The 24060-nt window shown below is 34.3% G+C and overlaps 1 protein-coding gene across 4 annotated transcripts; it reads right to left on the reverse strand.

Moving 5' to 3' along the window:
• Positions 1-14411: 14411 nt before the first annotated feature.
• On the reverse strand, positions 14412-23711 carry LOC132162148 (nuclear transcription factor Y subunit A-7-like). Of its 4 annotated transcripts, none has more exons than XM_059572407.1 (6): positions 23622-23711; positions 22421-22713; positions 20576-20682; positions 20379-20450; positions 18300-18464; positions 14412-15215 (listed from the first exon to the last, which is right to left on the reverse strand). In XM_059572407.1, the coding sequence occupies exons 2-6, from the start codon at positions 22662-22664 to the stop codon at positions 14898-14900; spliced, it is 906 nt and encodes a 301-aa protein (XP_059428390.1). In that variant the 5' UTR covers positions 22665-22713; positions 23622-23711; the 3' UTR covers positions 14412-14897. The 4 variants fall into 4 exon arrangements, with proteins under 4 accessions (XP_059428390.1, XP_059428391.1, XP_059428393.1 ...); XM_059572408.1 differs by having other exon boundaries at positions 22421-22716; XM_059572410.1 differs by lacking the exon at positions 23622-23711 and adding an exon at positions 23595-23609.
• Between the last annotated feature and the right edge of the window lie 349 nt (positions 23712-24060).

A 24060-nucleotide genomic window follows, 5' to 3' on the forward strand; every position in this document is an offset into this window, starting at 1 on the left:
CAAATAACATTACGTTAGTTAAGGTAAAATAAGTGCGAAGAGTAAGTAACATTAATTATTTTTAATTATTTTGATATGACGCGAAATCATCCATACCATCATGGGCCATGGCACACTTATTGTAAAGATTGAATTTTTTGGTTAGAGATCTTTTCCTTTTATTGATATAACTTTCTAACAAAGATCAATCATCTTATGACTTGACCGTATCTTTTTCTTTTAATATGGAGGAGATCTGAGATCAGATTCAGCACGAGTACAGAATTTGTAATTTTTTTATATATATAAAAAGAAAAACAGACATTAAAGAGAAGATAAAATCAAAAGTACATGAAGGGTATACGCAAGCGTGAAAATGAAAGCAACCAGAAAAGAAAGTGAGAAGACATGACTAAAGATAGAAAAAAATAAGTAAAAAAAAGAAGAAGGGAGGATTGGATTTTGAATGGGCAGAATCGACAAATGAGAGGATTTGCCGACTTGGGGTTGCGCCACCACCATAAAGTTAATATTCATTCACAAATATCAGAATCAATGAATGAATATCTCATCCCACTACCCAACGTATTATATTCCTGGAACAATCAACTACTGCTATTCAATTGCATGAGGGGTCCAGCCTCCAGAGAGAATCACCCATCAAACAGGGACCACCATCAATATATATATCTTATTTTTGTTCCTTACCCTCATTTATTCATTAAATTAACACTTCAATTATAACATCATCAATGGGTGGCAACTCGTACCAAATTAAATATCATCGGCCAACAACAAGTGAATTAGATCTTATCATTCTTTTCATTTCAAATGAACTAGATAATATCCAGTTAGTTATGGTGGAAATAGATGAATATATTTGTCCCCTCAAAAAGTGAAAAGACAAAAATACCCCTTTACTATAATTAACTGGATATTATTCCGTTCATTTGAAATAAAAAAGATTCTGTTCCTAACAAGCGTAAACTCTCCTTGAAAAGGAAGCGATCCAATTGCACCTTCCATTATGGCTCCAAACACTAGCTCAGCGACACATAAACGTTATACAAGTAGGTTAGTTAATTAACCCAAAATATAATAACAGGTGGCATGCATCATGTCAAATGTACCTAGATTTAGAAGAGAGCTTAAACCTAACAATTGATGTCACCCATATTTAAGATTTTTTTTTTTTTTTTTTTTTTTTTCAAGATATATGTGATAGAATAGGTAAAATTTCTTGTTTGGTAAGTGATGTTAATGGCATAGTTCATAGATGGCCGTTAATGCAGTTTTCGGTTGTGAACCCAACAGGCTAGACTCAGACTCTTTCAAACTGGCACGCCATATAGGTAGGGCCTGGAGTGGGCGGTGGCACGCGGTCTTTTTGTCAGCTTTAAAGCTCACCCACCCAATGCTTTGCTAGGCTGGTCTGGTCTGGTCTGGTCTACTCTACAGGTTTATTCATTCAAAGGTTTGTATTTTTGTAAGGCCGATGCTTTCCCACGTCCCATCCAAGCAAGAACAGCCAAACATGGTGGCGTGGGGCAATTTTCAGGGTGTTAAAAAGCCAGAAGCTTCGCTATATATAACAGTGCATATATTGGAATCTTCCTCCACAATTTCCTATGGCAGGGGACCCCAGACTGCAAGTGGGCGAAAGCATGGTCCTTTTCCGGATCCCCTACACCCATTCACCTCACATGCTACCCTCTGCCTTTGATTTAATACCATTCACATGCTCAACAGAATGTGCTTTTCACTGCCTGCCGCCTTGTAAGCCCTTGTTGGGTAATGAGTGAGTCGCTATTCGTATTCGCGTGTCGGATTCGAATTATGTCGACTTATGAGTATAAGGTGGGTTAGAGTATCTCCAAGAGAATTTAGAATAGGCAAATCCTTCATAATAGTTAGATTTAACTATTATTAGTCTTTTTTCCTCTCCAGCAGAATAGCTATTTTGTAGTTTTTCCTTCTATTATGAATAGTTAGAACATCTCCAGCAGAAGTAGACAAAATATATACTGAAAAACGTACAATTTTTTACTTTAACTATTCATTTTTTAATACATATTCCAACAGATTCTCTATTCTATTATCTATTTTCTTTAAATATTATTTTGTGTGGGAAAGAATGTAAAAGAAAGAGGAGGAGAGAGAGTAAAAGGAAGACAAAGAGACAAAAATAATAATAAACAAAGTTTGAAGTGTGAATAGTGAATAGGATAATCAACCTATTTACTATTCATACTAAAAGAAAAAACTGAAAACTAGCTATTCTGCTTGAGAGAAAAAAAGGCTAATAATAGTTAAATCTAACTATTATGAAGGATTTGCCTATTCTCTTAGAGTATCTCCAGCAATGATAGGTATTTTAGCTACTCAAAATTCACATTTTTGTATTTTAACTACTAGTTTTTCAATACAAACTTCAACAGACTATCTATTCAATTCTCTACTTTCTTCAAATATTATTTTTTAACATTATTTTATTGTTTTTTAGTCATTGTTGTGTGGATGGGGGAGAGAGAGAGAGAGAGAGAGAGAGAGGGGGTAGAGGGAGAGGGAGAGAGAAAAAACAATAAATAAATGTTTCTAGTGTCTACCATGAGTAGGCTATTCATTGGAGCAAAATAGTTGAAAAAAAGTTAAAAAGCCTAATTTGCTGGAGATGAAAAATGGCTCATTATGCACCATTTGGCTATCATTTTGGAGATGCTGAGATGCTCAAATAGGCTGATTAATCTATTCACTATTCATACTATAAACTTTGTTTATTATTATTTTTTTCTCCTTTTTTTTTTCTTTTTTCTCTCTCTCGTCCTCTTATTCACTCTTTTCCACACAAAATAATATTTAAAGAAAATAGATAGTAGAATAGAGAATTTGTTGGAGTGTGTATGAAAAAATGAGTAGCTAAAGTAAAAAATTATATTTTTTTCAATAGCTATTTTGCCTACTTCTACTATAGATGCTCTTAGACCCATTAACCCTGACTCGATACTTTCGTGTTAAGTTCGCGAATAAGATAGTCTTTTAGAAGTGTAAAGGGATCGGATTCCTTGGATTTCCGTATCACAATTCTAAATAATTTAGGCAAGGAATGAGAGAGTGTGTGGGTCTTAAAGTACTCGAGCAAGTGGACCTTCTCGAATTCTAGCTCTACTTTTCTAAAATTCGGACAAAAAATTTTAGGAATTGGAATTGATTCAACCTTGAAACCCTTTTAAGAGTATTACCCTTCTTGCAACAAAGTTCTTAAAGTTTCCTTTGTATAGCTTATTGTTGAATTTTTCGAAAAAAAAAAAAAAAATGGCATATATGTAATATTTTGTTTTGAAGAAATAAAGTTTTTAACTTTGAGGAAAGTGCACAAGACCTCCCTGTTTGTGGGTTCTCCAAACAGCCCACAAAGGATGATTCGGCACGGTCAACTTCAACAGGCGTTTGGTGTATGGGCCGTGTTTTGCAAAAATAGGGCCCATCAGTAAGTGTAGAACGCAGTCCAATACACATGTTATGTGATTCATGTGATATACCAGACATTAGCATTCAAACAATTCAAGTACCGAAAGCACAATGCTACCTAAAATATTTTCTAGAAATACAAAAGCCCATAACACACTAACTGGCCCATTTTCAGTTCCGTTAAATCTATTTTTATATGAACAAGTATATTTTGGAGACTCACGTCTAAGTTTATTAGGTTTTTAGTTGGTCTTTTCGGTGCTCAAAAAATGTCTTATATTTTATCATTTTATGGCGTTGGGTAGTTTTATAATTAAGTTTTACGTTGAAGAGTTGAAGAATTCCCCAATAAAACATGTATAGAAACTCAAGTCCAAACTGTAAGAGCATTTCCAAGAGAGTAGGTAAATATTTTATAATAGTTAGATTTGACTATTATTAGCAGCTTTTTCTCTCTAGCAGAATAGTCATTTTGTAGTTTTTCATTCCTTCTAGTATGAATAGTAAATAGGCTGATTAGCCTATTTACTATTCGCACTATAAACTTTGTTTATTATTGTTGAAACAGTTGTCAACCTTGGTAACAACTTGATTCCAAAGCCTGCTAAGAGTAAAAAATTGATCAAATGGAAGGCTGCAAAGTGGGGGGTGTGGCGGCCATTCCACCTCCGATGCCTAAGGTTAGAATTATAGAGAATGAAAGTAAATAACAATAGAGTAATGATAATGAAATGAGAGTAGTAGAGATAGAATTCACTATGTCCTTAGTGTTGTGGTAAGCTACCCTTTTTATAGATGCAGCTAAGTGTGTAGGTCATTGTGGGACTCTTACTTGACTTCCTTGATCTTTGGAAACAGTTGCTCGGTGGATATTTCCTATGATAATCTCTGTAGATGTTATATGATAATGCATCTAGACTCCTTTTGGCAATATTGATTTGTTGAGCCCAAATTGAGTTTGTTGAGCCCTAATTGTTGGATTTGGCGGTAACTCCAAGTTTTATGGGCTCGTATCAATGTGCTTAAAAAGCCATGGGCTTTTTACTCACGGTGGGCCTTTTGCTTTTGGGCTTTGTAAGGGGAGAAATATTTTGTCTCGCCAATTATTATTTTTCTCGTCCTTTATTTCTTTTAATCTCTCTCCTCTTTCTTTCACATTCTTTTCCACACAAAAGAATATTTAACGAAAAATAGAGAGTAGAATTGAGAATCTGTTAGAGTGTGTATGAAATAAATGAGTAGATAAAATAAAACTTTACACTTTTTCAATAGCTATTTTGCTTACTTCTGCCAGAGATACTCTAAGCGCGTCCTTTCCATTTTTTATTTCTTTTTGACGGACTCTTAAGGCTTAATAAAATTTGCACCAATTGGCATGGTCAGGGACAATTAGTGGCAATTTCTCCAATGAAATTGAAAGAGAAAAGCAGAAACTGGCCTACACATTGGAAAACAATGTAGCAACCATTAAAAGTTGGTTAAATATAGGGAAACTAGTGCGCGTAAGTTTTATGGTTTTTTTTGAAATTTTTCCTAAACATAAGAAATGGAATGGCATATAGGATATCTGCTGCTAGTACTCTTAGTTTTGGGATAAGTGTGTTTTATTTAAATTTAGGGTAATGAGACGTACTTTATTTATTATTTTTTTAATCCAATTTTTTTTTTTTTTTGGATATGTCCACACAAAAGGAGGGAGGGTGATTCGAACAAGTAAATTTCGCTTCTTTAGGCGTGGTCCCAACCGATTGAACTATCTCTTAGGGACTTTTAATCCAATTTTTATGGCTTGTTTGAGAAGAAGCAAGTCCTCAAAATCAAAGAAGATGGATAAGAAAAAATAAATAATAATAACTTTTACATGCACTTTTTAGAAAAATATGTCAATTTAGTAAATTGAGTTAAAGAACAAGTTTCAAAAAAAGAAAGGTTTGTACCTAAATTTTTGTATCATTTGTTTAAGGAACACAAACACACACTATTGGGCTTAGAAAGCCCACACATGTTGTCCAGTTTCTCCATTACAATTAAAGAGAGCCCAAGAACCCAACACATAAAAGAATCGCCCAATGATACCTTTTGTCCCTGACACCTAAAATAGAAACATATTATGATTCATGTCTTACATCCAATATTCCCTCAGGGATACACAAACATTGCTAAAATTCACCAAAATGAAATAAAAATCAGCAGAATCACATCATACCTTCACCAATTAAATAATCATATCATACCGTCTTTACCCTGAAGGGCCGGCTCTACCACGACTAAATCTGCCACCAGAAATGCCAGCATTACTAGGGGAACCCTCCCGACTATCACGACTAGCTCTGCCATGAGAAACGCCAGCATTACTAGGCGAACTCTCGGACTATCACCAGCTCTGCGACTAGAAACGCCAGCATTACTCGACAAACTCTTTGAACTTTTACCAACACTACTACCCATGCCCCGTGCTAAAACAGCAACCTCATGAGGATTCCTATAACAAATTAAGATTACAATTATCAAATATATACCATAAATATTATCTAACTCTAACTCATGAAAATAGATTCAACCCATCAGATAATACAACGTAAAAAATGACTTACTAAAATAAATTATGGGAAACTAACAAGAACTTCCTCGATTCAAATCCATTTGGCAGCCTCTCGAAGTAATCTATAAAATAATGTTCATAGCCACGTTCATAGCCTTCTACCATTGTCATTACACACAAGTATCGGATAATTCCGTCTAAAATCTTAGAACATGCTCCTGGGAACAATTTGTCGAGTTTCAAGTCAAATTGATTAAAAAGCCCACTGTTTTTAAATAACAAAGAAAAAAAAAATGCATTAGTATAAGTGGGTAGTCAATTAAATTATTTCTACAAAATTAAAAACACGTGCCTGGTCATGTTCATTGAAGTGGACATGAACATTCCTCATAAAAAGGAGAAGGGCGGCATATTGGGTCTTTTCCGTAAAAGTTTTAAATACCTTGGTCAGAGGTTTATAAAGATGAGGGTCGGTGACAGTGTCCCGCCAAGACTTGAATCCATATTTTTCATCCTTTAGCAACAGCTTCTGTCAAACTTCCATGTCATTTTGTCCCTATACTCATTTGCCAAAGTAATAAAACCTACACGGTCCTTTCCATTATAAAAAGCGGGGTGAAAAAGTTGATAACAACCTATTTAAAGCAGTTCATGCCTATTTTTCTATACCTTCAATAAATATTTTAGAGAAAAAAAACTTCAAGTCAGGGCAAAGATTCTTAAGTTCTATGTAGGTTTTAACTAGCATGCCTTCAGCATTACTGGACGAACCCCTGAACTTTTACCAACACTGCTACCCCTGCCCCTTGCTAAAACAACAACCTCATGAGGATTCTTGTAACAAATTAAGATTACTATTATCAAATATATACCATAAATATTATCTAACTCTAACTCATGAAAATAGATTCAACCCGTCAAAAATGACTTACTAAAATAAATTATGGGAAACTAACAAGAACTTCCTAGATTCAAATCCATTTGGTAGAGTCTTGAAGTAATCTATAAAATAATGTTCATAGCCACATTCATAGGCTTCTACCACTGTCATTACACGCAAGTATTGGATAATTCCGTCTAAAATCATACAACAAGCTCCTGGGAACAATTTGTTGAGTTTCAAGTCAAATTGACTATGAAAAACCCACTGTTTGTTAATAAGAAAGAAAGAAAAAATGCATTAATATAAGTGAGTTGTCAATTAAATTATTTCTACAAAATTAAAAATACATGCCTGGTAATGTTCATTGAAGTGGACATGAACATTCCTCATAAAATGGAGAAGGGCGGCATATTGGGTCTTTTCCGTAAAAGATTTAAATACCTTGGTTAGAGGTTTAAAAAGATGAGGGTCGGTGACAGTGTCCCACCAAGACTTGAGTCCATATTTTTCATCCTTTAGCTGCAACTTCTCGTTGAACTTCCATGTCATTTTGTCCCTATACTCATTTGCCAAAGTAATAAAACCTACACAGCCCTTTCCATTATAAAAAGCGGGGTGAAAAAGTTGATAACAACATATTTCAAGCAGTTCATGCCTATTTTTCTTTGCATTCAAACAAAATTTTAGAGAAAAAAAACTTCAGGTCAGGACAAAGATTCTTAGGTTCAATGTAAGTTTTAACTAGCATGCCTATCAGCTGCCAGTAGAAACGCCTGCATTACTGGACGAACCCCCTAAGCTTTTACCAACACTGCTACCCCTGCCCCTTGCTAAAACAGCAACCTCATGAGGATTCCTGTAACAAAGTAAGATTACTATTATCAAATATATACCATAAATATTATCTAACTCTAACTCTTGAAATAGATTTAACCCGTAAAAAATGACTTACTAAAATAAATTATGGGAAACTAACAAGAACTTCCTCGATTCAAATCCATTTGGTAGCGTCTCGAAGAATCTATAAAATAATGGTCATAGCCATGTTCATAGCTTTCTACCACTGTCATTACACGCAAGTATCGGATAATTCCGTCTAAAATCTTAGAACATGCGCTTGGGAACAATTTGTTGAGTTTCAAGTCAAATTGACTATGAAAAGCCCACTGTTTTTAAATAACAAAGAAAAAAAATGCATTAATATAAGTGAGTAGTCAATTAAATTATTCCTACAAAATTAAAAATACATGCCTGGTCATATTCATTGAAGTGCTCATCAACATTCCTCATAAAATGGAGAAGGGCGGCATATTGGGTCTTTTGCGTAAAAGTTTTGAATACCTTTGTCAGTTGTTTATAAAGATGAGGGTCGGTGACAGTGTCCCGCCAAGACATGAGTCCATATTTTTCATCCTTTAGCTGCAACTTCTCGTCGAACTTCCATGTCATTTTGTCTCTTTACTCATTTGCCAAAGTAATAAAACCTACATGGTCCTTTCCATTATAAAAAGTGGGGTGAAAAAGTTGATAGCAACCTATTTCAAGCAGTTCATGGCTATTTTTCTATGCCTTCAATAAATATTTTAGAGAAAAAAAACTTCAAGTCAGGGCAAAGAATCTTAGGTTCAATGTAGGTTTTAACTAGCATGCACATCAGCTGCCAGTAGAAACGCCAGTATTACTGGACGAACCCCCTGAACTTTTACCAACACTGCTACCCATGCCCCTTGCTAAAACAACAACCTCATGAGGATTCCTGTAACAAATTAAGATTACGATTATCAAATATATACCATAAATATTATCTAACTGTAACTTGTGAAAATAGATTCAACCCTCCAAAAATGACTTACTAAAATAAATTATGGGAAACTAACCAGAACTTCCTCGATTCAATTCCATTTGGTAGCGTCTCGAAGTAATCTTTAAAATAATGTTCATAGCCACGTTCATAGCCTTCTACCACTGTCATTACACGCAAGTATCGGATAATTCCGTCTAAAATCTTAGAACATGCTCATGGGAACAATTTGTCGAGTTTCAAGTCAAATTGACTATGAAAAGCCCACTGTTTTTAAATAACAAAAAAAAAAAAAATGCATTAATATAAGTGGGTAGTCAATTAAATTATTTCTACAAAATTAAAAAAACATGCCTGGTTATGTTCATTGAAGTGGATATGAACATTCCTCATAAAACGGAGAAGGGCGGCATATTAGGTCTTTTCTGTAAAAGTTTTAAATACCTTGGTCAGAGGTTTATAAAGATGATGGTTGGTGACAATGTCCCTCCAAGACTTGAGTCCATATTTTTCATCCTTTACCTGCAGCTTCTTGTCGAACTTCCATGTCATTTTGTCCCTATACTCATTTGCCAAAGTAATAAAACCTACACAGTCCTTTCTATTATAAAAAGCTGGGTGAAAAAATTGATAACAACCTATTTCAAGTAGTTCGTGCCTGTTTTTCTATGCCATCAATAAATATTTTAGAGAAAAAAAACTTCAGGTCAGAGCAAAGATTCTTAGGTTCAATGTAAGTTTTAACTAGCATGCCTATCAGCTTCCACTAGAAATGCCAGCATTACTAGATGAACCCCCTAAACTTTTACCAACACTGCTACCCTTGCCCCTGGCTAAAACAGCAACCTCATGAGGATTCCTGTAACAAATTAAGATTACTATTATCAAATATATACCATAAATATTATTTAACTCTAAATCATGAAAATAGATTCAACCTGTCAAAAATGACTTACTACAATAAATTATGGGAAACGAATAAGAACTTCCTCGATTCAAATCCATTTGGTAGCGTCTCGAAGAATCTATAAAATAATGGTCGTAGCCATGTTCATAGCTTTCTACCACTGTCATTACACGCAAGTATCGGATAATTCCGTCTAAAATCTTAGAACATGCGCTTGGGAACAATTTGTTGAGTTTCAAGTCAAATTGACTATGAAAAGCCCACTGTTTTTAAATAACAAAGAAAAAAAAAAGAGTATTAATATAAGTGGGTAGTCAATTAAATTATTTCTACAAAATTAAAAATACATGCCTGGTCATGTTCATTGAAGTGGACATGAACATTCCTCATAAAACGGAGAAGGGTGGTATATTGGGTCTTTTCCGTAAAAGTTTTAAATACCTTGGTCAGAGGTTTATAAAGATGAGGGTCGGTGACAGTGTCCCACCAAGACTTGAGTCCATATTTTTCATCCTTTAGCTGCAGCTTCTGGTCGAACTTCCATGACATTTTGTCCCTATACTCATTTGTCAAAATAATAAAACCTACACGGTCCTTTCCAATATAAAAAGCGGGGTGAAAAAGTTGATAACAACTTATTTCAAGCCGTTCATGCCTTCAATAAACATTTTAGAGAAAAAAAAACTTCAGGTCAGGGCAAAGATTCTCAGGTTCAATGTAGGTTTTAACTAGCATGCCTACCATCCGGTGAAAGTCAACAATGTCGGCTTTAATCCCTTCGAAAAGTGAAATCTGGTCGGATCCCTTTTCTTTGGATGGATCTATCACGTTAGCCATCAACCGGGCACATGGAAACGTAACGTCTAGTGATGGTACACTTATTTGAATCCATCCAATTACATTATCACAAAACAAGTCAGCTTTGTTGAAATTACGCGGATTAATTGCAATTTCTCTAAATATTTTCCTTGCTCATATTCCGAGCCCACTGTACTCTTTTTTTTTTTTTTTTTTTTTTGTCTTTTGTGAAGATTTGTTGGGCAACTTTTGCATCTGGATGAGTTTCTAAATTATTTGATTGTATACAAGACTCTATTTATAGAGAAATGGTATGGATGTTACATGTTTCTTTTACTTTTATATTAAAAACCATAATTGTAACTCTTGATACTTGAGATCTTGTAACTATTGTTACGAGAGATCTTGTAACTCTTGTCACTTGAGATCTTGTAACTTTTGTCTCTTGAGATCTTATAACTATTGTCTCTTTGAACTCTTGTAACCATTGTCTCTTGAACTCTGGTAATTCTTATCTTAATAGAGCACCTATTCTGAAAGAGCCATTTATACTGCAAAAACCAATATTTCCCGAAATGAAGCACTTGTTCTGAATGAGTCGTTTGTGCATACTGCAGTCTTCGAGTACAGCTGCACACCGCAGTATAAACAAAGACTTTTTAGAGGTTTATAAAGATGAGGATCGGTGACAGTGTCCCGCCAAGACTTGAGTCCATATTTTTCATCCTTTAGCTACAGCTTCTCGTCGAACTTCCATGTCATTTTGTCCCTATACTCATTTGTCAAAGTAACAAAACCTACACGGTCATTTCCAATATAAAAAGCAGGGTGAAAAGGTTGATAACAACCTATTTCAAACAGTTCATGCCTATTTTTCTATGCCTTCAATAAATATTTTAGAGAAAAAAAACTTCAAGTCAGGGCAAAGATTCTCAGGTTCAATGTAGGTTTTAACTAGCATGCCTACCATCCGGTGAAAGTCAACAATGTCGCCTTTAATCCCTTCGAAAAGTGAAATCTGGTCGGATCCCTTTTCTTTGGATGGATATATCACGTTAGCCATCAACGGGGCACATGGAAACGTAACATCCAGTGATGGTACACTTATTTGAATCCGTCCAATTACATCACCGGAAAACAAGTCAGCTTTCAATAAATATTTTAGAGAATAAAAACTTCAAGTCAGGGCAAAGATTCTCAGGTTCAATGTGGGTTTTAACTAGCATGCCTACCATCCAGTGAAAGTCAACAATGTCGCCTTTAATCCCTTCGAAAAGTGAAATATGGTCGGATCCCTTTTCTTTGGATGGATATATCATGTTAGCCATCAACAGGGCACATGGAAACGTAACATCCAGTGATGGTACACTTATTTGAATCCGTCCAATTACATTACTGGAAAACAAGTCAGCTTTGTTGAAATTTCGCAGATTAATTGCAATTTCTCTAAATATTTTCTTTGCTCCTATTTCGAGCCCACCGTAACACCTTTTTTTTTCTTTTTTTTTTTTTTTTTTTTTTCATCTTTTGTGAAGATTTGTTGGGCAGCTTTTGCATCTGGATGAGTTTCTAATAATTCCAGCCAAATGTAGGAGTGTTAAGGTGGTTACGGTTAGCGGTTATTGCCAATAACCGCTAACCATAACCGCCTTAGCGATTAGTAGATTTTACTAACCGCAACCGTTAACCACCTAGCGGTTAATGGTTAGTGGTTAACCGCCGGTTAGCAGTTAGTGAAATAGATAACCGCCTGCTAACCACGTTTTCAAAATTAGGCTTTTTTCGGGCTTTTTGAGCATTTTTGGGCTTTCTTTAAGGCTTTTTGGGCCTTTTTGGGCTTCTTTTTTTGGGCCTTTTGGGCATCTTTTTTTTTTTAGTGTCTTCTTGGGGCCCAATTGCTATAAAAAAAGCCCATATTGAAAAATCAAAAATATTTGACTCAAAATTTACATTTACTTGTACTTAAAAAAAAAATTCCTTAAATATTAAATCATAACCGGTTAACTTTATAAAAAAAAAAATTCAACACAACATATAAAAAAAAGTTCAGAATTCAGACAACTCTCATAACATATAATGATAATACATTAATACTTAAATTGTGTTTATAAGTAACACATTGGTCATTGTTTAATCCAATGTCAATTACTTAATTTGATATTATACGAATCATATCATCATTGTACATTAATAATATGATTCACTTGAAGCCTTGAATAAAGTATTTGAATTGTCATTTAATCATATGATTAAGTATTAATATTATACATTTATAATATTATTCATATGCATATGTAGACTTATATAGACTTATAAGTTTATAACATACATTGGAAATAAGTCTCTAGATATTTAATTGTTGTATTAGTATGAATTGGTATACTTATGAGTTATGTCATATTATATATGTATAATTTGTTATTATATAATCAAATAATTTAATGATCAATTGATCATGTGATATAATTATATAAATTATAGTGATAATATATTAATACTCAAATTGTGATTTAATTATTTTAAAAAAAATTGTGATTTTAATGATCAAGTGATTATATGATATAATCATATAAATTATAGTGATAATATATTAATACTCAAATTGTGATTTAATTATTTTTTTAAAAAAATTGTGATTTAATGATCAAGTGATTATGTTATATGTATAAATATTTTTATAATTATAATTATACAAATATATTATATAAAAAGGCGGTTAGCGGTTACGGTTAGCGGTTAATACGGTTAAACGGTTAAGCGGTTAGCGGTTATAGCGGTTAACGGTTAGCGGACGGTTTTTAACCGTCCGCATTGACACCTCTAGCAGAAAGCAAGGAAACTGAGCAAAAAGATGATAGCCGAAAGGCCCAAAAAACACACACTTCAAAAACAGCAGATTTGGACAGACCATTGTGGACGTCAGGGACTAGAAGCCAAATCCTTGCAGAAAATCCATGTTACTCCAACCATAGTATTTCATAAATGGGCCTAATAAACACTAGGCCCAGTAGGACATTTTTTAGTGAGAGCTTCAAATAAAAAGGTAAATATTTTTTAAAAAAAATTTACTTTTTTTTTAAAAAAAAAAATTTTTAAATTACTTTTTTAAAAACAAATCAAACATCAAATAGTTTAATAATGTGTAGGACTAATGAGGTGATTTTCATGCATCAACCATAGTCATTAAGCGGGAAATGATACGTGTTCTTTTAGTGTTCTCTTAGTGTCATTCCAACTGTAATATGACTTTTAAAATCAACAATAGATTAAAAGTCAATAATAATAATCTCAAATTTAACGGTGATTTTAAAAGTCACATTACAGTTGAAAAGACACCAAAAGAACATTAAAAGAATTCCTAACATTTCTCATATTAAATTAACCTCTATATAATGATTTCAAGACAACCTATTATTAACCACCTAGATTTTGTAAATGTAACTTTACACTATATTATCTATTGGATTTCTAGAAAAAAACATATACCAATCTTTAACCATCGGATTTGAAGACATAACCTACTTTTAACCTACCAAAGTATTTTACTACGGTAGACTCTGCAAACCAACATCAATTTGGCTGTATTCATCTGACCACACTTTCTCCTTCACGTGAAAATTTGATTAGTACTTTATTTTATCGCCTTCATGTGCATTTGGGTAAAAAGAAAAGCGTTGGTAAAATGCTCAGCTTTTTACTCAGCTTCCTATCTATATTTTACTCGGATTCCACCCAAAACACAAACACAAACACAAAGTGAGAGATAGGAGAGACACAGAGATCCTTCTTCCTCTCCAACCCCATCTTCCTCAGGTCCTACTCCTTAGCCGATTTCGACTGCTGCAAACAATGGCGGCAAACAGTTTTGCTAATATAGATATTCTACCGGACCTTCCCGGACAGAAAATAGAATTTCAAGCTAAACCTCTGACGAATATTCCTACACCACAATAAGTTGGCCATAGTCTCGAAATTTCTTTCAAGCTGAATTAGATTACATGTTCCATTAAAACACAAACAAACTATGCTAAGATGAAACAAGAAAATAATCTCATTACTCATTCAAACAAAATGCCTGCTGTAATCACTTTCTTTGTACATGGGAGAAAGGCAAGGATAAATGCAATAGCACACATTAATATAGCAGCGAAAAACAAGAAAGATTTGCCGCCTTTATCATCCCCATCCCAAGAACACAAATGCAAGCCAAGCCAAGAATGATTTGCCGGTGAACACAAGACAAGCAGGGTTTTACCCCTCTCTAAGTCAGTAGGGTAATAAAGCCTCCAGCTTTTGCCAGTAGACCAATGAGGAACAGCAGAGTGAAACTATAGAAAGATGGCTCACTCACGCCTTTGACGGCTTGAGAGATGAATATCTCTTCAACTTCTTAGGGAATAGATTATAGAACACTCTCAAAGCTATAATGGGCTTTCTTTACTATAACTCATTATAGAGATGGTTCATTTGATGATGGTCAGGGCTCACCGCAAGTCTTTGATGCTGCTGCCCTGAGCTATCACCTTCTTCTGTACCAGCCGTTGCCATTGGCATTGGAGTATGTCTGTGGTTGGTGCATTTCCTGCACATGTATTCCTGTAACTTCCATATGACCAGAGGATGAATGCACACTCCCGGAAAAGCTGGAAAAGTTGGACAGTTCGGAGTGCAATGAATTGAAGGGATGCGTCGAAACAGGTTCACCGGGACTGATGGCGCCTTTGTCCGGTTCAATGTTGGTATTGATACTGTCAAGCTTCTTCGTGTTCAGGAAACGGCCACCGGAGCCTCTTGCCCTCCTCATCGCATGCAAGTGCCGAGACTCATGAAGATAGGGCTGTAGAACATGAGAACAGCAGACAGACATACACCTCATAAGCAAAACTAGAGTCCAAAATACTGCAAACACATTCTTGAACATATTATGAACTCTCAGAACTGAAAAGTCTGCAAAATCTTAAACCGGGGATTAAAAAATGCTACAAGGCATTGAATTCTGGTAACAATCTCCCAAAAATATTTTGCAATGCGATAGTGAATTTTGCCAAGGTTAAATGTAAAGATCATATCGACTTCATTCACAGCATTGACTGGTGCTTTTGGGGTTTACATCTATCCTTATAGCACGTGAAAGATCTTCATTCCACAGCACCAAACTATCTTACAACTTTTTTGAATCTTGTCCTCCATTGTTGCTAGCTCTAGCTTTCACATGCACCCAATCCTTATTCCATCTTTGTAGAATGCATCGCTATCACAAGTTGATGATGATGTAAGTGTTAGACCATAAGATGTCCATCAGCAGATATTGGCAGAAGCAGGTTTGGAGTAGGATTTGTCTATAAAAGTCTTTGCAGGAGTAGCTTTGATGAGCAATACTTCAATTGGTTTCCAATTAGTTGATTAGAAGAGTTCTTATAACACTAAATAAGCTCTTATGAGCAATAGTTCAATTGCAGTAGGATTAGGATTAGGAAATTTTTTTGGAGTAGGGAGTTTGGTTTCATTTGCTATAAAGAGTAAACGGTTGAGGTAAAATAGGCAGAGAGAATATTTTGTAATCAACCTATGGTATTCTTCCAGCCTAAGTAGATAGTTCAGTTATTTTAATTTAGTGTGCAAAATTTCAGTTGTCTATTAATAAGCAAAAGAAAATGAGAGGTTATCAAACCCATAAAGGAGGTGAAGTACCAAACAGCAAGCGTTGTCATGAAATTTCCTACCACACAACATAACTTGTCCAAATACAAAAGAAAATATAGATTCCTCAGGTTTTATCAATTTTTAATCAATCACAAATTAGTTCTGCAAATGACCCAAAACAGGCAGAAAAATAGAAGGAAATTGTCATTAGTACTTCATAAAAACACCAATAAATCTTAGTTCTGCGGACTTATCCATGAAAGAAAGATGGTCATGCAGGGGCAGAACCACCATAGCCCTTCCAAAGGACCCCCCCTCAAGGCCTAAGGAAAATTATTTTTTCAAAAAGAAAAATATTTTTTATAAAATAGACATTAAAAATTATTTCCGCCCCCCCCCCCAAAACTAAAACTTCTAGTTCCGCCCTTGTGGTCATGTGATTTCAATTACCAACTTCTAACATTAGTTGTACCTTTTCAAATAATTTCTAATGAGGGGAGATAGTACCCACTCTTTGCATGCTCTTTACATACCATCCTGTCTTCTGAGTTTTCCTTCTTGTATCCCTTAATTAAAAAGTTAATGCGGAGAAATTAGATGGACGGTGGTGGGTTGATCTGAGAGAGTGATGGACATGTTGACAAAGTTCAAAAAGTTTTTTAAGACCAGAATTTGGCTTCAATATCTTCAATTAAAGAAAAGTTGTTAGGGCATCCTTGAGGAATATCAATTACACTAAAAAACGTACTTGCTTATAGAAAATAAGTGGATTATTCTTTTAGTTCATAACGCATAAAGAAAATTGCTCCTTCCAAATTTATCAAACTATGCGATCTTAAAGTAAATGAAACTAATGACCAGTAGCAATATTGTCCACATTTTCTTAGATGCATCATCTTTTACCTTTTTTCACTCTATCTAACTGAAGTATATCAGCTACTGACCTTCACAAAATGAACAAAACACCACTTGAAAAATGTAAATGTGTGGCAAGATTACATAGACAACTTTTATCACATTCAAGCAAATTGACCCACTTATTCATCGAGCATTAACATAATGAAGGTACTTTGATGCCATCACAAACTTCCAAACACAACGGAAATTTAAGCACTATAACATGGAACTTGCAGCCACTCTACCAACCAAACAAGTATCTGGTTGTTGACAATAAATAATATTGAAGTGCTGTTAACATTACAATTGATAAAATGTTAAAATAAATGGAGAAGGTGGAGATAGACCTCTCTTGAGGTAAGTGTTCCTTTCCTCTTTTGTTTTCATTGTTCTTTTTGGTTGCTAGAATGTGGGGGGTCTCAATGACCCGATGAAACAGAGTGAAGTTAAGAAATTCATCCAAGAGCAACAGTTATCTTTTTGTGGGTTAATCGAAACCAAAGTCAAGGAATGCTATAGGAAGATCATGGAATGTACTTAGCAATTATGGTTCGGTCAACCACATAATTACTATCTACTAACAAAAAGGTTTTCTCTAGTACTTCCTTAAGCATTTCATAATCATTTCTAAGTTTTAACGCTCCTCTCTTCTCAGCCACTTAGAATAATTTTCTCCTACTGATCCTAAAACAATAACATCTGTGAACCATAATACGATCAACTTATATCTACTCTTACAACTCCAAAGTGTACCTACACTAGGCTATATCAAATAGTCTGCGTTATGTGGCATGTAATACTCAAGGCTCCACAAGACCTTTCTAAGCTTGAAAAGCATCATGCATGATCTCTAAAAATTTATTTTCTGAAAAACTATTCTTGTTTCTCATTTCAGTGAATAAAAGAAAAAACCTTATGATTCTGTTGTACTAAATGTCATTTAAAAACTGAATATCATCAATCACCACCACTGGGCGTGTTCGATTCTTTCTTGTCTACCAAACCATGTATTTCTAAAATGAAAATTGTGGAACCTTTTCATTATTTTCCCTCTCATTTATTCTAAAATCTGGAGAGCCAAAAAGAAGTTCTACCATGAAAAAAAAGCAAATGCATCCCACCCCCCTGAAAATATATATATCAGAAATGCAACCAACTGCTATTTACATTTTCCCAAGAATAGAACTAGTTAAGAAGTGACACCATGGAGATAGATATGAACCTTTTCTATATTGCATATCTCCATTCATAAACCTACTATCTTAAGACCAATTATGAAGAGACTACAAGAAAAACATATTTACAAGAAACCAAAATGATGATGTCATGTACTGTATATATGACAATCCAAGATCTGCATGAGCACATACAGCGGATTTACCTTCCTCAACTTTATTAGTTTCTTTTCCAACTCAGCCTTAGCACGTGACTGTCTTCGCCTCAGAATTCCATGGTACTGCTTGGCATTCACATAAACAGGTTCCTCTGCCATTTCAAGTGGCAAGGCCATTCTAGCGGGAAGCACTCCAAGACAATGAGAATGTGCCTAAGTCAATTTCCAACACTTGTTATCCCATTTCAGGCCATAATGCATCTACTTAACGAACATAATCTGTTTACTGTACACACAATTTCTAAAATTTATTAAAAGCATAAATAAGTATAGAGCCTGGAGAGCCTTTTTTTCTTTTAAAATTTCTTTTGGCAGGGTTAAACATATGGCATCCAGTCAAAACATATAATGCTAGAGCCCCATCAAAATTGGTTAACAATTAAATTTTGGAGAAAAAAAAGAAAAGAAAAGAAAGAAATTGTCCACAAAAATCTTAAACAGCTGTACTTTAATCCTCACAAACCTAGAATGAATAGCTACTCTAGGTGAGTGCAGTTAGACAGCCAATGCAAAATAAATCCTCATAGACCGAGTGAAGAACTACTGAAAAACTTTAGCAAGAAACTCTTGGCAACTACACCTATCTGCTATTTGACTCCCTTAAGCATTCTCCAAGATGTTGGTGGGGGCTGCAAATGTTATTTGAACCTAATTGAAGCTAAGCTTGCAATATGGTAAATGAAGTCTGTTGCACATACTTAGAACTAGAGTCTCAGATTTGCCACTCCAAGAACAGAACAGCGATACAAACTTTACTTCTGTTAAAGTCAGATTCGGTTACTTTATATTCATCAAATACTGCTTCGGGTGGTTTATGTATTTGTTTTAGGTCAGTAAAAAAGATGACCTACTTCCTTTCTTACCTACCAGTAGCAAAGTCCATAATATTTGCAAATGCTTTCACACATTTGTCATAAGATTAGAGAACTGAACTATTCAACTAATTGATAACAAAGGTAACACCATGAGCACAAGAATGTAAACATTAAACAAAAGCATCTAAGAAGTCTGAAAAAGTAAAACATGAAGACTACTTTCTGACCTGAACTTGTTGCATTGCCAGGTGAAAAACTAGCACTTGATTTTTCCTTTGAATACGATTAAGAGAAAAATGCTTAATAAGTCCATGATGTTTTAACCTTTTATCAAATTGCTGCTTTAAAATTTATCAAATCACTCCTTAAGGCATGCTTCGTTATCAAATCACTCCCTCTGAGCTCCTTCCATTTAGGTTTTTTAACAGTGAACAATGACACGTAAATTGATGGCCACGTCATATTTAGTAAAAGTTTGACATGTTTATATATCATTGAGTCAGTACTAATTAACTTCACTCCTATCATCTAAAAATATGTCACATAAAAAACAAAAAGAAAGTCTACAGAGAGAGAGAGAGAAAAAAAAAAAAAAAAAGAAAGAAAAAGAAGAAAGGTGTGGTTTGGCCACCCCCAAATGCTAGGGCCGGGGTGGCTGAACCACCCCATGTGGCCAAAGGCCAAGTGGGGGGTGGTTCGACCACCTCCAACCACCTCTTCTTTCTTTAATCTTTTTTTTTTTTTTTTTTTTGTTCTTGTGGATTGTTCTGATGTGACATTTTTGAATGATGACAAAGTTAATTGGTGTTGACTCAACAATATGCACATGTGTTGAAAGTAATGGATAAGATATGGCCATCAGCCTACATGCCACTGTTCACCATCAAAAAGGCTAACATAAGGAATACAGAGGGGGTGATTCAATACATTTTAAACCCTCGGGAACGATTTGATAAAATTTTAACTCCAGAGACCTCTAGAGTATTTTTCCAAGAGATTAAACTTTTGCATTTAGCTTATATCTGGAGCATCTACTGATGTCCGAGATATACAGTGTTGGTGCATATATGAAATAAGTGCCCAAAAAAAAAAAAAAATTGTAACACAAATACAAGTCCCAAGGGAAAAGGCTATTTGCATTAATTATTTAAAAGCAATAGACGTTAATTAATTGAGAAACCGTATACATATTAAACCAAGCAAGCATAGTCATATCAAATTAAACATGCAGAAGACACAACAGGTTGCATACCAAAGCCTGGGGTCCATAAGCAGGCATAACTCCCCCATAATATGGATCAGAATATTGATATGATGTACATGCCTGTCATAAAAAAAACTCTACTTAGTAATCAAGAAACTACTAATGTATACAACCAGATAAGCAATTGGGCAAGGAATACATTCGTGAGAGAGAGAGAGAGAGAGAGAGAGAGAGAGGGAATTTACGATTGAGTGGCCAAGCAGTTCTAGCTGGGTAGGTGGAGTGAGGTATTCACCCATTGTTTGAGGCATAAAGGATGCGGCATGCTGCTGCTCTTTTCCACATTTTCCATCTGCACATCAAAGGAAAATTCCATACAATCATGTAAGGAAATATTTTATCAGATATGTAAATTTTATGGTTCAGAATGTTGTAACAAATATTTTATCATATAAGCAACTATGTTTTATGGTTTAAAATGTTAGGCAATCAAGAAATAACATAACCACAAATGAGTGCACATAGATGAGGATGTGAAGGTTGGTGTCTATCATAATAAGAAGGATAGGATAAGGAATGAACTTATTTGCGAGAAAGAGGGAGTGCCACCAATTAAGGATAAAATTAGACAGATTCATAGGAGATGATTTGAACATATGCAAAGATGGCGTATGGACACACTGTTACAAGAGTGATTATATTATTATGGAAAGAGCAGAAATGGCAAAACGTAAGAATAACATGGATAAAAGTTACAAGCAAATACATGATTGGTAGTGGTAGAAACAAAACGGGGGACATGATCCCAAATAAGACCAAATCATGTTAAAGGCTTATATAACTGATCTCAATCAGTTAGGATTAAAGCTTAATTGAGTTAAGTTGAGGTAAAACAAAATGCACCAATATGAATTTGATCCATGAATAACTTAATTCATAAATAATTAAAAAAATATCTAAAGTTCGCCGACAAATTCATCAAACAATGCAAACACAAATAGGAAATCATTTAAAGGGAATACTATTGTAGGCAGCAAACAGAGCATAAAACAATCAAAAGCAATAACTATAATAAAATAGAGTCCCAAATTAACTGTTGAGACCGAAATGAATAAGATGTCACAACCGTTTGGGTAAATATTTCAAGGTTTCAGTCAAACATGACATGCCAGCATATCAGTGAGTTTTGACTTGCCTTTCTCAGCATTCTTCCTTTAGCAGTGCATTCAATTATATCATCAGATGTATTTCATGTATGTAAGCAAATTATCAAGCAGAATTTTTTACAACTTTTATTGCATAAAAATTAATCAAAACAATATTATACATCAAAAGTTGTGGATGATAATCTCTAACATATGTAATTTATGCCCAAAAAAACATGTATTGCATGGTTCTGGTTAAGGGGCTTGTTCAGCATGTAAGAGCATCCACAATGGATCAATGGATCCTTTAAATTTTGTTTTTTCAAATTTTGAAGAATAACCCTACTTTTTCTATTTTGAAGAACCACATTTGAAAAGTGCTCTACATCCCATTCTTTATATTGGAGAATGACTCTTTTATTTTATTTTGTTTTGGAGAATGGATTCCGCAGAATGGGGAATCATAGAGAGATGAGAGGAAGTTTAGTTTTTTTAATAGGTTAAAAGAAGAGAGAAATGAATAAAACAGGGGATAAAGGATGAACAGTGATCCTTCGTAAGGATCACTGTAGCATACCATTTAAAATAAAGGATGGAATGTGAATTTAAGATGCAAATCCTTTAAAATTTGAAGAAAATGGCTCTTTAAAGCATTCATTGTGGATGCTCTAATATGAACTTGTTAAAAATTTTAAATGGTTTATATTGTAACCTGGTATAAAAATACATGGATAACCAATCTCAGATACTGGAAATCTCTACTAGATGAGAATGCTCACGTTCTCTCTAGATCATTTTCTAGCATAATAAGTTCCATACAGAAGTTACGCATAATTCATTACTAAATTCCACTTTTCACATGATTATTTAAAAATTAGTTAAAAAACTTGAAGAACAAGCTATTGTGTGCAAGATTAGTAATACAATGTACCATGAATAACTTACCTGATTGTGACACAAGAGTGATTTCTATCTTTTTGTTGACATCATTTCCCTCATCCAGCCCATCCTTCACATGTAATTTTCGGGTTTCGGTTCCTAAACTGTCACTTGAATTGTTAGATGGTGATAAACTTCTTGTGGTTTCCCCTAAGACATCTGCAGATATGGGATCATGCCCAACACCCCGCCACCAAGGTTTGGAGCAGACTGTGTGTTGATGGCTTATGTCATCCTGTTTTTGATGCATGGTTCCTAGCTAACTCACTCCAGAAATATATATATGATCCCCTGATATGCTGCTTCTCAATGTAAACAAAAGAATTCCAAATTCAGTTCATGTATATTTCAATTAGAATTATATAGTTCATCACTGGTTCGAATTCAAATGGAATCACCATTTATTCTAAAAGTTTAAACCCATAGAATTTGAATTATTTAATCATTTAATTACCGTATTATACAATATTATGATTAAACTCCCATGAACTTGAGTTTTTTTTAAGACAAATCATTAAAAAAGATATATATATATATATATATATATATATATTACAGAGAAAGAGCAACATAAAGTTAATTAATGCATTACAGAAAAAATAAAATAAAGCGTGGAGTTTCTATGCTGAAGTGTCATGCCATTAAATTTTATTTTATTTTTTTTTCATGAAAACATTTAAAAAGAAAGGGGAAAGAAAAGGAAGGAAGAATAGTTCTTACTAAACATGAATCTCACTAAAAGTGACCCAGATCAATCCAGAACAAGGCCAAGAAATCGAAAACCATGGCCACCATCGTCATCAGTCATATATATATATATACATGCACATATACAAAAAAGCATGCATGCATACATTTGATACGACTGACTAAAGTTCCTTTTTCCTTTTTGTACAAATGATACAAGAAATTATCCTCAATTTGATGACTAATCGTGAAGCTTTCGACCATTCTTGAATTTTGGTAGCCAAAACTAGGGAAAAATCCAAAACAAACAAATAAAAAAACCCAAAAACAAAAACCAGAAACAAACAAAGAACAGGAGAATCTAATCCAAAAGCTGAGATTGAAAACTTCTAAATCAATAGCAGGAGATACATACACACATAGACACGTATGTACATATATATATATATATATATATATAGAGAGAGAGAGAGAGAGAGAGAGAAGCAGTTACTATGACAGTTGAGAGAGGAGCTGAAACCTGGAAATCTGTATTGCAGAGGCGAGAATCGATTTGTCTGTGATAATTCAGAACGACAACAGTGTGGTAGTAGATGATAGAGCTATGCAAAACAGATCTTTTTTTTCTTCTTTTGGTATAAAAAGAAAAATAAACTGTTTAAAAATATATTTTAAAATAAGGGTAAGGGCAAACGTCGTTTTCTTTCTCCCGCTTAAAAAACGTTTCCCATATTTGGAGTGATAATCCCGTCACTTAAAGTTAACGGACTGAGGGTGCCTTCTTATCTTTCCAATGGACGTCAATGTCCTTGTCTTTTGGATTAACTCTGCTCCCATTTTATTAAAATAATAGGGTTAAATCCCTTCCACCCAAGTATTGGATTACCACATATTCAAATCGATCCTTCGGTTTTAACAAGTAGTGAATACAGTAAATGAACATCGAATAAATAAAATTG

This window comes from Corylus avellana, chromosome ca9 (genome assembly GCF_901000735.1).
Source record: "Corylus avellana chromosome ca9, CavTom2PMs-1.0".
Taxonomy (NCBI): Eukaryota; Viridiplantae; Streptophyta; class Magnoliopsida; order Fagales; family Betulaceae; genus Corylus; species Corylus avellana.

What these genes read in the sequence shown, in the direction of transcription:
- LOC132162148 (XM_059572407.1), bottom strand. Translation starts at nt 22,664, where the DNA reads ATGCATCAAAAACAGGATGACATAAGCCATCAACACACAGTCTGCTCC. An exon ending in CACTCTTGTGTCACAATCAG is followed by an intron (nt 20,683 to 22,420) that starts GTAAGTTATTCA and finishes TTTGATGTGCAG; the next exon opens with ATGGAAAATGTGGAAAAGAG. An exon ending in CTTATGGACCCCAGGCTTTG is followed by an intron (nt 18,465 to 20,378) that starts GTATGCAACCTG and finishes AAATTGACTTAG; the next exon opens with GCACATTCTCATTGTCTTGG.